This window comes from Scardinius erythrophthalmus (assembly GCF_964197995.2).
Source record: "Scardinius erythrophthalmus genome assembly, chromosome: 5".
Lineage (NCBI taxonomy): Eukaryota > Metazoa > Chordata > Actinopteri > Cypriniformes > Leuciscidae > Scardinius > Scardinius erythrophthalmus.
Window position 1 is genome coordinate 2,187,621 of NC_138225.1, and position 11,387 is coordinate 2,199,007.

Genomic DNA, 11,387 nt, shown 5'->3' on the forward strand with positions numbered 1-11,387 from the left:
AGGGGCAGGAATACTGTTTAAAGCCATGTTCAGGATCGAGTGTGTACTTCTGACACCATGTTTCTGTATTTAATAAGCAGACAGGAGCTGAGTCCATATGCGTCTTTATTTAGCATACGCCATAACACAACTGCCCGCAAACCGGGACCAACAACGTCACAACAGGATACAAACCCATATATGGTATTTCCCTGTAACACTTACATTTATCTATAAAATGGTAAAAGGGAAATTATACAGATATCTTTATGATATGAAAAATTCGTAAATTGTTTACGTTTTTTAGCTGTAAAAACGTAATAATGTTACGTTTAAATGTTGCAGATACGTCCATATTATACGTTTCAGCATCTATCCAAACGTACAAAAAAGTACGTTTTCTATCTTTGAAAATTACGTATTAATACCTACGTATTAACAATGAGACCAGGCTGCATTTTAAACAAACATTTACAGACTTTAATGTGTTACACACATTTTTGTATCATTGTGACAATAATTTTTAGTAACATTTAGAATTTTTTTCCATTTTACTTTTCTTTTTAGTTATTGTGTTGTGTTTTATCATTTTTATTAGTTATAGTATGTCTTTCATTTATTTTTATTTCAGTTTTAGTTTTAGTACATCAAGTCAAACTAGAGGAAAATGTGAAACATTGCCTTTATCTATAGCTGCAATAAAACTTTAAGTAAAATAAAAGTTTAAGGTTTTATATTTTATTTCATTTCAGATCAAGGTTAATATATTTATTTCAAGTAATGAAAATGGTGCATAATAATGTGATGCCCCTCCCTTCTTCAGTTACGGTTAGAATTCTCTTTAAATGAGAACAATAATTATAGTTAACGAACAACACTGATACTGTAAGTTGTTTTGAATCCTGTTATTTCCAGATTATAATTATTTTAAAAAACACTCCCATTTAAAGAGAATTTTAACCGTAACTGAATAAGGGAGTGGCATCACATTATTATGCACTATTTTTTAGGCTATAGTGAATGTGTTTCTTCAACTATTTGGGCAGGTTTGATCATGTGGATTATTACAAAATGAACTCTCTTGTCTTACTGTTATTCTCAATCGATTTCAAATTTCTCCAAACTCAGGACACCGCTGTCAAAACAATTAACATAACACATAACCTTCCGGGTTTTTTTTAAGCCTTTGTCTAATTGACAGGTTTTATTTATTTCTTATCTCTTGCTTTTAATTACTTGCATAATCAGTAATTTGTAATGACGCACCTAAAGACTCCAAGACCTCAGATGGGATGGATTTTTGTAAAATCAATAAAAAGAGCTGATTTTCCCCCCCTGATATATAAAAAGTTTGTTTGGCTGTGTGGACACTTTTGAGAATTTTCTACGCTTTGAGAAAATTATGCATATGATTTGTAATTTGTATGAAATGAATGAAAATTACAAATGTTCAGATAACCATGTTGATTTTTTGAGAGCAGTGATCCGAGTTTGGAGAAGTGTGTCAAATCGATTGAAGAAAACTGTAAAACACTTTTCACACTATTTAGATGCAGGGTAATGTCACCACAACACAGCAAAACCAGCCAAAAAGGGCTTTTTGCTTATAGGTATTTCATTTTTAATTTAATTTGATATGTTTCTGATTTCATTGGGTTTGAAAACTATCTGCTCCATATAGTTCAAACACATTAGCTTTTACACTTCTATGCATTTAGACATGGTATACACAGTACAGTAACCCTACGGTCCACACCCACCTCAAGGAAATTACATGGAAAACTTTTTCTGTTCTCTGGAGTTCAGGTTTATCACCTCCACCTCCCACGATGATATCTAGACCTTCAGAGTCCTATAAAAGAGGCTCTTCTGTCTGATCTGAGTGTCGACTGCTACTGTGCTGATATTGCTGAAGCATCACGATTTTACAAGACTATACAAGAACAGTGAGTATATGTTTTAAAGTTAGTTTTTAGTTTAAAGTTACCAACTTGCATTTAAAAAAAAAAAAACTGTGGCATAATAATCGATATTTGAGGTATGACTAATTTTTATCAAAAGAACTGTCAAGATTTTCCAAAGATGTTCCCTATTAGTTTTGGAATTATAGATTTTAACTTTAATGTTTGACTCTGTTGTTTTATAGATGAGTGCATCAAAACCCCAGGAAAGGTAATTCTGCTCAGACTCGTATGATTAAATCTTTGCACTTCATTATGCAGTATATAAGTACCGTATTGCATCACAATTAACGGCTTAAAACTGGATAATTCTGACAATAACTTTTCTAAAATGTATGAAATGGCTGTATAAATTCATCACTGGTCTGTCTGTCACTGCAGTGAAGTGAGAATCGAACACTCTCTCAATAAGAATGAGAAGGAGTTTGTCACCAGAAGGAGAAATGATGTTCTACAAAGCCTGAAGAAACTTAAGATAACCTGCAGTGAGGTAATATTATACTTTGTTTATCTGCCTGGATATTTATAAATGGTGTTTTAGCTGATGAACATCAATTGTTTGCTAAATCAATCTGTGTTTCAGAACAAAGTGCCAAACATTGCATTACTGGGATCTGGAGGAGGAGAAAGAGCCATGGTGGGTTTGCTGGGATCCCTGGATCAACTCCAGAAAACAGGTCTTCTGGATTGTGTGCTTTATCTGAGCGGAATCTCTGGATCCACCTGGTACACACGCACACACACACACACACACACACACACACACACACACACACACACACACACACACACACACACACACACACATACACACACACACACACGGGTTGAATGTCATAAATGAGAGCATATGTTGTTCCTCTGAAGGTGCATGGCCTCCTTATATCAGGAGCCAGACTGGTCCACCAAACTAGAGACTGTGAAAGACAAGATTGTCCGGAGACTCAGCGGTCCTGCAGTCAGCTGGAAAGAGGCTTATGCCAAACTGAAGAAATATTACCATGAGAAAGACATATTCAGCTTGACTGACGTCTGGGCAGTGATGTTCGTTACGACAATTGTGAAAGAGGTCTGTAACTATTCATAATACAACACTCAGTAAAGTATGATCTTAAAGGAGCAGTTCACTTAAAAATTTTAATTCTGTCCTCATTCTGTCCTCATTAACCTTTTCATAGTTTCCTCTGATTTTTCACGATTTCAGTTCTAGGAACTCCTTTTGGGGGAACTAATTTGGCTCCTACTTCAGAGTCGGGTCTTAACCATAGACTGTAAAAAAAACATTTGGTTGATGGACCCCATTGACTTCCATAGTAGTAAAAAAAATATAGAAGTGAAGTAAAAAATCTAAGACCATATTGAAAATCTGAGATTTATAAACGATTCCTAACTGTCGTAGGCCAGTGAGAGCTGTGTGTGTAAACCTCACTCCCCTGATCTCAAGAGTAACTAGGGACTGCGAGTATGGCAAGCCGTTTTAACATTTAATCATTTTAACCTACTAGTCTCTATTTTCATGCTACTAGTACTTATTTTTTAGATACTAGTATCTATTCCATTAAGTACTAGTACATATTCATTAGATACTCAAGGTGTTTTTCACTTGAGGTTAATTGTGACTGAATAAATTGTCCCAGGTCTCTCCTACAAGTACCGACATAATAAATACTAACAGCTGCAGAATTTTTTTCTCTTCAGATTGACAAACGCACACTCTCAGATCAGCGAGACCATCACAGTAAAGACCCGTTTCCCATCTACACAGTGATCGACAAGCAATGCAAACAGAGCAAAGATGGAGGTCTGTGTGTGTGTGTGTGTGAGATAGACAGACAGAGTTAAAGTGTTTGTGTCAGCTGTTATATGGACATGTTTCTGTCTGCAGACCCCTGGTTTGAGATCACTCCACATGAAGCCGGTTATTCCCTCACTGGAGCGTTTGTGGAAACATCCAGCTTTGGCAGCAAGTTTGAAAATGGCCGTAAGATCAAGGACCAGCCTGAGATGGACATGCTGTACCTGCAAGGTAACAAACTCTGTGACAGGAGAGTTTATTCATATTTATAATATCAAGGTACATTCTCTTGATTCTCCTTTATACATTGACCTGAATGAGAGTATAGTGTAAAACAGATCAATAGTATCTGGGATTGATCTGGAGATCAGGGGTCTCATTTATCAAGCCTCTGAGAATTACTCACAAGAACACTGCTAAGAACTGACTTAAGAGTAAAACAATTCTCAGAGCTGCTTCTAAAAGTTAGTTATCAAGCATCTCAGTTGTAATTTAAGTGAAGTGTAGGACTAAATCTTAAGTGTCAGTCTTAGAGATGATTCACAACACTTTGCTGTGCCAAAAACGGGATTTTGGATGACGACATAGTTATGGACCAATCACTGAACAGATTTCCTTATTTAAGAATATTCTCAGATAAATTTACATTGAATGGTGAAAGTTTACATTCAACACACATTTGACAATAAATAATTTTCAAGAGAATGCATTATGATATACACATTGGAAATCAAAGATAAACACAGTTTCCACCATGTCTTAATTACACATTTTAAACTGGTGTGCTGTTAACTGATATAGCCTAGATTTTATGATATAATCAGCCACTGTGGATTGCAAAAGAAAACCGAATTGGGAGGAAGAAGTGCAACCGTTTGCTGAATTAGTTGAACAGCGGAAACATGTTATAAAAGGCAAGTTCAGCCCAACATTAACCAACGCTGACAAAGATGATTCCTGCTCTGTCCAAACGATACTGTTTGATTAACCGCTCGTCGTCAAACATTTCAAAAACATTCTTCCTCTCCTGAAAGATTTGCGCACGTCTCTGTCTCAGTGCATCACAAGCCCCTACTGGACTTTTACACTTTTACACTAAAGTAGGTGTAAATTTCATGAATTATCAGCACTTAAGACTATGAGAAGCTTAATAAATACGGGCCCAGGTCTGTCAAAACTGAAATATAAAGTATTCAAATTAGAAATGCTGAAAAATCATTAAAATCATTTCACACTGAGGTGCTGTTTTTCAACATAAACCTTCTCATTACACAGTGATTTAAAGGAAAGATAATTTTTGCTTAAGAATAAGAGCCTAAATCAGACTGTTTGTATTACGCATTTTATTTTAAAAATGATACATTTTTGTTTATTGTGAACACTCTTAAACTTAAACCCATCCTGTGTTTTCTGCAGGTCTGTGCGGCAGTGCTTTAGCTGATGTATCGGTAGACGAGATCCTTAAATTCCTCTGGGAAAAAATAAAAGGTGCAACTTCATTTGTTCTAGTTTCTAAAGCTGAGAGTCATTTCATTATCATGTGAACCTTAATTCTATTTGATCCCCCCCCCCCCCCCAGAGTTATTACACCATATCATCGGACCTTTTGAAACACAAACAGAAATGTGTACGGGATCGAGTGAAGGTAAAGCATTTATTACAGCTTTTATTTATTGACAAGTGGATTTATCTTTTGTGGTATGGGTGGTAGATCATTGAGTGCTGTGGCTCTGAAACTCTGGAATTCTCTTCCTCTAACTCTTTGTTACATTTCTACTAGACTCAACTAAAAACCTCTTGTATGTGATGCATACTAATGCTTAATGCTGTGTTTTTGTTATCTTCTTGTACAGCGTCCTTGAGCTTGGGAAAGGCGCTTTATAAATAAAACGTATTATTATTATTATTATTTTGTGTCTAATGTTCTGTTCATGCTTCCTGCTGAGGAATAAAAAGTTAAACTCTTTAATTATGAAAAATAAAAGTGAGCTACCTGTATAATGATGATTATTCACCTGAAAACACCTGATATCTAAATTTGGGGATGGAAAGCACTTGATATTCAAGACATTTTGCCCTGTGTTCATGTTTGTTCAATGTGTGTTTCCTTCAGAAGAGTCAAACTCCCCTCACATAGACGAATGTTACCAGGTGCTCATTGATCTCGTGGACATGAATCTCTCGGTTTTGAATGGCAAAGATCCGTCTGATCTTGAAAAATGCATCAGAACAAAGCTGAGTGGTAAGAGTACACAAAAGTGTGCTAAATGTATTTTAATGGCTTTTCAGCATAATTTTAACAGTAAAATAAACTACAAATTAATTGATGCAACAGTAATATGCAAAAACATCAGTTATGGCCAACAAAAACTCTAATTAACACAAGATACACAAACCTGCATCAGATTAAAAGAACTCAGTCATGTTCTCCTCTTTTCACAGAGATCACTGGAGGCAAACATCAGCTGATTTTTCGAACACAGCGTTTGGAAATCGCTAAAATAGATGCAGAGTACGTGAAACAATTCACTGAGGATGTGTTTCATTTTTTGAGTTGTTACTGCAGCTTCATGGATATTGGTAGGTTGACCTGTCTTTAAAATGTGTTGATTTGTATAATGTACTTCGTTTTTGATTTTCTAGCCAAGATTAATGCATAAACCGAGTGTGCTTTACTGTAAGATTCCATAAAGCTTCCAATAGCACCATCTTAGTGAAAAACAAATATACTAAAATGTATTTGAAATACATTGGTTTGTGTTACTACAAATACATTTACATATTTATTTTCTTAATAAAAATACCCTGCAATTGTACTTTTGGAATACCAAACTGGTATTCTTAATGTCTGCTAAACTAGAACAGCTAATTTTGTACTTAATACACTTTAATTGTAAGGAAATAGTGCTGAGGTCCAGCTGAAGATATACTTAAGTATATTTTATTTTTATATTTGCTAAAGTGGAACAATTTTAAGTATACTTTACGTACACTTTAAATATCATGCATTTAAAACTGATATTATACAGCAATCATACAATCCTTATTAATAATGATATCAAAACACATTTTAGGCATAATATTAAGACATGTGCAGTGAGAAATAAAGAAATACTAAAAAAGTTTAATTGTAATTTTATATCAGTAAGTATTAAGTGATATGTCAATGTTAATGGATTTAAAATATAGTTTGGTATAGGGTTTTTTTTTTAAATGGTTTTAACAGACTGATGCCACAGAAGAACCTTTAGCCATCCAATGATGTACTTTAAATCTGAAGAATCTATCATGAAACATCTCTCCAATGAACCGTATAGTCAACTAAAAACATACAGAATATAAAACAGTATCAGAACCATTTACTAAATATAAGAACCACTGTGTATTTGTTTTACAGGTCTTTGGAAGAGAATTTTTAAATGCATGGCTCAGTGGATCTGGGGCAGGAAATATGACTTTCTTCACAACATGAAAGGTGAGAACAGAAACTCATAGACAGATGCTAACTGGAAATTCATTGTGAATAATATAATGCTGTGATCCCTCAGATAAAGCAGTGCCCTACGCTCTTCTGAAAAGTGAGACGAGAGACTATATAGACGCTGGACTGTTGCTGAACTCACCCTATTTCCCAGTGCTGAGAAAAGAGAGAGACATCGACCTCATCATTTCACTGGATTTCAGTGAGGGTGATCCTTTCACGGTATTATACGCACAGAGAATTCACTCATAGAAGTTCATTTAAAGAGATAAATCCCCTAGAAATCATCATTTACTCCCTCTCGTGTCGTTCCAAACCTGTGACTTGTTTCTTCTTCAACAGGAGATTTTTTTAAATAACCTGCTTTTTTCCTCATGACATTCATAGTGACAGAGTTCAGACTAATCTAAAATAAACATTACCAGAAAATTTCAGATGCTGTATGTCAAAAAACAAGAAAGAAAAACATTTTAAAAAAAGCATGGGTTTTCATAACCATAATACTTTGAGAGCGCTGTCTGCTAGCATTCCCCTTTATCTCAAGGGGGGTTGGGGGGGGGGGTTCTCATCCTGACGATTTCGGTGAATACTTTAAATTTAAACATGAAATGTCTGTCTAACCTAGCCTGGTTAAAACCAGACCATTCTCAGTAGTAACTGAGTTATGGTCTGGCAAAGCTTCTTTAATAACTCATTTTTCATCACTCAAATGCCTCTGGGCGCAATTGAATAGACCTAAAAGTCCTAAAACCAATCAGAGCGATCGTCATTGTGTAAAGCCATATGCTGCGTCCTAAGTTACACTATGTCATAAAAGTATGTACTCTTTTTGTGAAGAAAATGTATTTACTTTTGAATGTGTAGCAAAAAAGTAGGCAAGCTTTGGGACACACTACTTCGTCATCTTTATGGGACGGATCTGTCGCGTGCGTCCTGTCACGTAAACTGCCCTGTCAATCATCTTGTCACAGTTAAAATCCTCTATTAAATCTAATTTAATTTCCTACCGTTTCGGAGAGAAATGTAGTAGCACGTTCATCTGCCAGTGGGTCTTTCATGGAGACTGTCCTCATGTGTTTACAATTTGAATATAATAATGCATTTAAAAGTTGAACGGGCATCGCTCAAATGCCTCTGGGCGCAATTGGATAGACCTAAAACCAATCAGAGCGATCGGCAACGTGTAAAGCTCGCCTCAACATTTCTGATTGGTGCCTCGATTTGGACGGATTAGAAATCGGCTTCAATGGGCTCTTTGCCAGACTACCTGCAGAGCAAATCTAAATTTGCCGGAAGTTTGTCTGGGTTTTGGCAAGCTATGTCTAACCCTTTTAATCAAACAATAATGTAATTTTTTTCCACTGCAGACGGTAAAGGAAGCTGCTGAGACGTGCGGGAAACTAAAGATCCCTTTCCCTGAGGTCCGCATTCCTGATGAAGACATAAAGAAACCGAAGGACTTCTATGTGTTCAAAGGCCAAAGCACTCCAACCGTGATCCACATCCCTCTCTTTAATGTGGTCAACTGTGGAGGCAAGTTAAAGTCTTAATGTCCAGAATAAAACTGAAATATCAACTGTGTTCTGATTTAAGTGTGTTAATGTTTCATCAGATGATATTAAGAAGTGGATGAAAAAATATGCCACTTTTCAACGTCCTTACAGCGCTGAGAAGATCACTGATCTGATGGAGGTCGCTGGAAAAAACATCACAAACAACAAAGACAAACTGCTGGAGCAAATTCGTCACGCCATGAAAAACACAAAAGATGAATAATAAATATCAGTGGTGTGCAGCGTTCTTAAACAAGGCGGCAGAGTCCTCACTGTTTGTTTTAATGTAAATTCCAGTTACACTTAATGTGGACACATTTTTGACGCATGTGAAATGTGCATGAAAACATGTGGACGGAGCAATAAGCCAATCATTATGGTTTTTTTTTTCTGTTCAATGTTAAAAAGTTTCTGCATGTTTTAGTCTGTTCATATAAACAGCTGATCATTAATAATCAAATCCACCATAACACAGACTGATTTACAACTATGATTGCTGATTAAAATACTGTATTACTTTGCTTCTATTCCAATTAATTAATAAATCATTCTCTACAAATATGTTTTTGTCCTGGTCATTTGATCAAACAACACAAATGCTCATTATTATGAAACTGATAGTTATGGTCCTGGATGCTGATTGGACAATCCAGAGAGAGAGCTAGAGAGAGAGAGAGAGAGAGAGAGAGAGAGAGAAACCAAACTCACCCCATTGGCTCATTCAATGATGTTATATGTAGTAGGTTTAAAAATGTAGGTATATAAAATAAAAAGAGGAAAAAAGGATACCCCTTTTAAAATGTTGTTTTGTTCATAAACATTCACCTATTGATGTGCAAATTCATCATTACATTCTTTGTTTATTCTATTCTAAAACTTTTCAAAACTAATGTTAAGAACTGTGTTTCAAACGTGTATGTTGATTTTTTGATAATTTACTGAGAAAGACTGTTAATTTTGTTAATACGCATGCAGTAGTGATGAGTCAAATATCAGATTACACACGAGTGATAAATATGTGCATTTAAAGCAAAATGAGAGAAAATACTCATGTGAAAAGAGTTTATGAATGTTTCTAGAGTGTTTTATATGTGGATTGTAATTTGATGATAGAGTTTAAGCGAGTTGAATGTACATTTGCTACTGGAGTTATCTTGAGCCAAAATGGCAGTGCATGTATGTGTGTACTAGAGCCAAGATGGCGTCTTGCATGTAAAACATGAGGTTAGTGTGAAGCCAATGCAAGATTCATTTATGTGACAGTGTGAAAATGGAATTAGTGTTCATGAGGATGTGAAAACATGTGAAAACAGTAGCAGGTCAATGTATTGTGTTTGATTATAATGTGTTGCAGAACAAGTCAATATAGACAAAAGTAATTTAGGAAAAGTCTTTATTGAAAAGTTATTTTCTGTAATGTTACAAAGAAACAAGTAATTGTTCTGAAAAGTTAAATATGTGAATGTTGTGAATCAGGGTTTATACAGAGATTCTTAAATTGAATTTACTACCTTTTTACCACCATCACAATATTTTTACTACCAACACGGCTTCAAACTTCAACTGTAGCAGTGTTAAGTGTTAAGTAAAGTGACAAGTAAAGACATGAAATATCTTTCCATCCATATTTTTTTCCAAAACGCTATTAATCCATCCAGATTTTTTTTTCAAAACGCTATAAATCCATCCAGATTTTTTTCCAAAACGCTATTAATCCATCCATATTTTTTTTTTTTCAAACGCTATAAATCCATATTTTTTCCCCAAAAATTGATGGTTTGTCTTTTTAAAAAGTATTTTGTCTTTTATTTCGTGTTTGCATTTGAGGAAAAAAACATGTTATGTAGCCTAACCGTTCGTTCTCCATTAAGGATGCTTTTAAAACTTTCACAGAGACATCAAACAGAAAACACAAAGCCTCTCTTTTAAACGAATTTCGTTTTGTATTAATTTTATCTGAATTTTAATCCATGTTTCATTATTTTGTATAATCACAACACGTTCAGACATGAACCGAAACTCAGCGTATAGGTAGCCTAGGCTACTCGCCTCACAGACCTAAACAAATTAGAAATATCCTATATCTATTATCTACAGAAAGCTTGAAATTTCTACTTTTAAACAGAACCATTCAAAACTAAATAAAAGTAGGCTATAGGCTAATCCGTAAGAAATGCATTTTTCTCCGGCGCGTTCACTACTGCGAAGATCGCGAGTCAGTGGCTGCGTTCCAAACCGCATACTCAATGAGTAGGTACTCAATTTCAATAAGTAGCCTACTTACTTAACGAGCGCTAAAAGAGTAGGTACTTTATAGCCAGATCTCGTTGAGTATGAATGCGAACCGGACCGTTGACGTTATCATGTGACCTACGACGCGTTATCACACGCGCAACAACTTAAAAGATTTGAACGACACGTTTAATTCATCTATCTGTAAATATCTTGATATTGATTAAACTTGCTCATTTTGTGGTCTTTTTGAAGAAACTGCTGCCCATTTATTTTGTGAGTACATTTAGGGTTGATTTAAGTTCTTATATTTAACCCTAATGTGACCCACCGTTTTATCCTTAACGATATTTATTTTTATAACGAAATCCCAAAATTGTCATCTC

At 35.2% G+C, this 11,387-nt stretch overlaps 1 protein-coding gene across 1 annotated transcript; it reads left to right on the forward strand.

Annotated features, from left to right (window-relative positions):
• Positions 1-2,125: 2,125 nt before the first annotated feature.
• LOC308691318 (cytosolic phospholipase A2 gamma-like) lies at positions 2,126-8,992 on the forward strand (the record flags this gene model as incomplete). The annotated part of the gene is made up of 11 exons (XM_081366393.1): positions 2,126-2,151; positions 2,322-2,430; positions 2,524-2,666; positions 2,808-3,013; positions 5,152-5,223; positions 5,849-5,977; positions 6,178-6,315; positions 7,133-7,210; positions 7,284-7,438; positions 8,584-8,749; positions 8,829-8,992. The coding sequence occupies 11 exons, from the start codon at positions 2,126-2,128 to the stop codon at positions 8,990-8,992; spliced, it is 1,386 nt and encodes a 461-aa protein (XP_081222519.1).
• Positions 8,993-11,387: the final 2,395 nt, after the last annotated feature.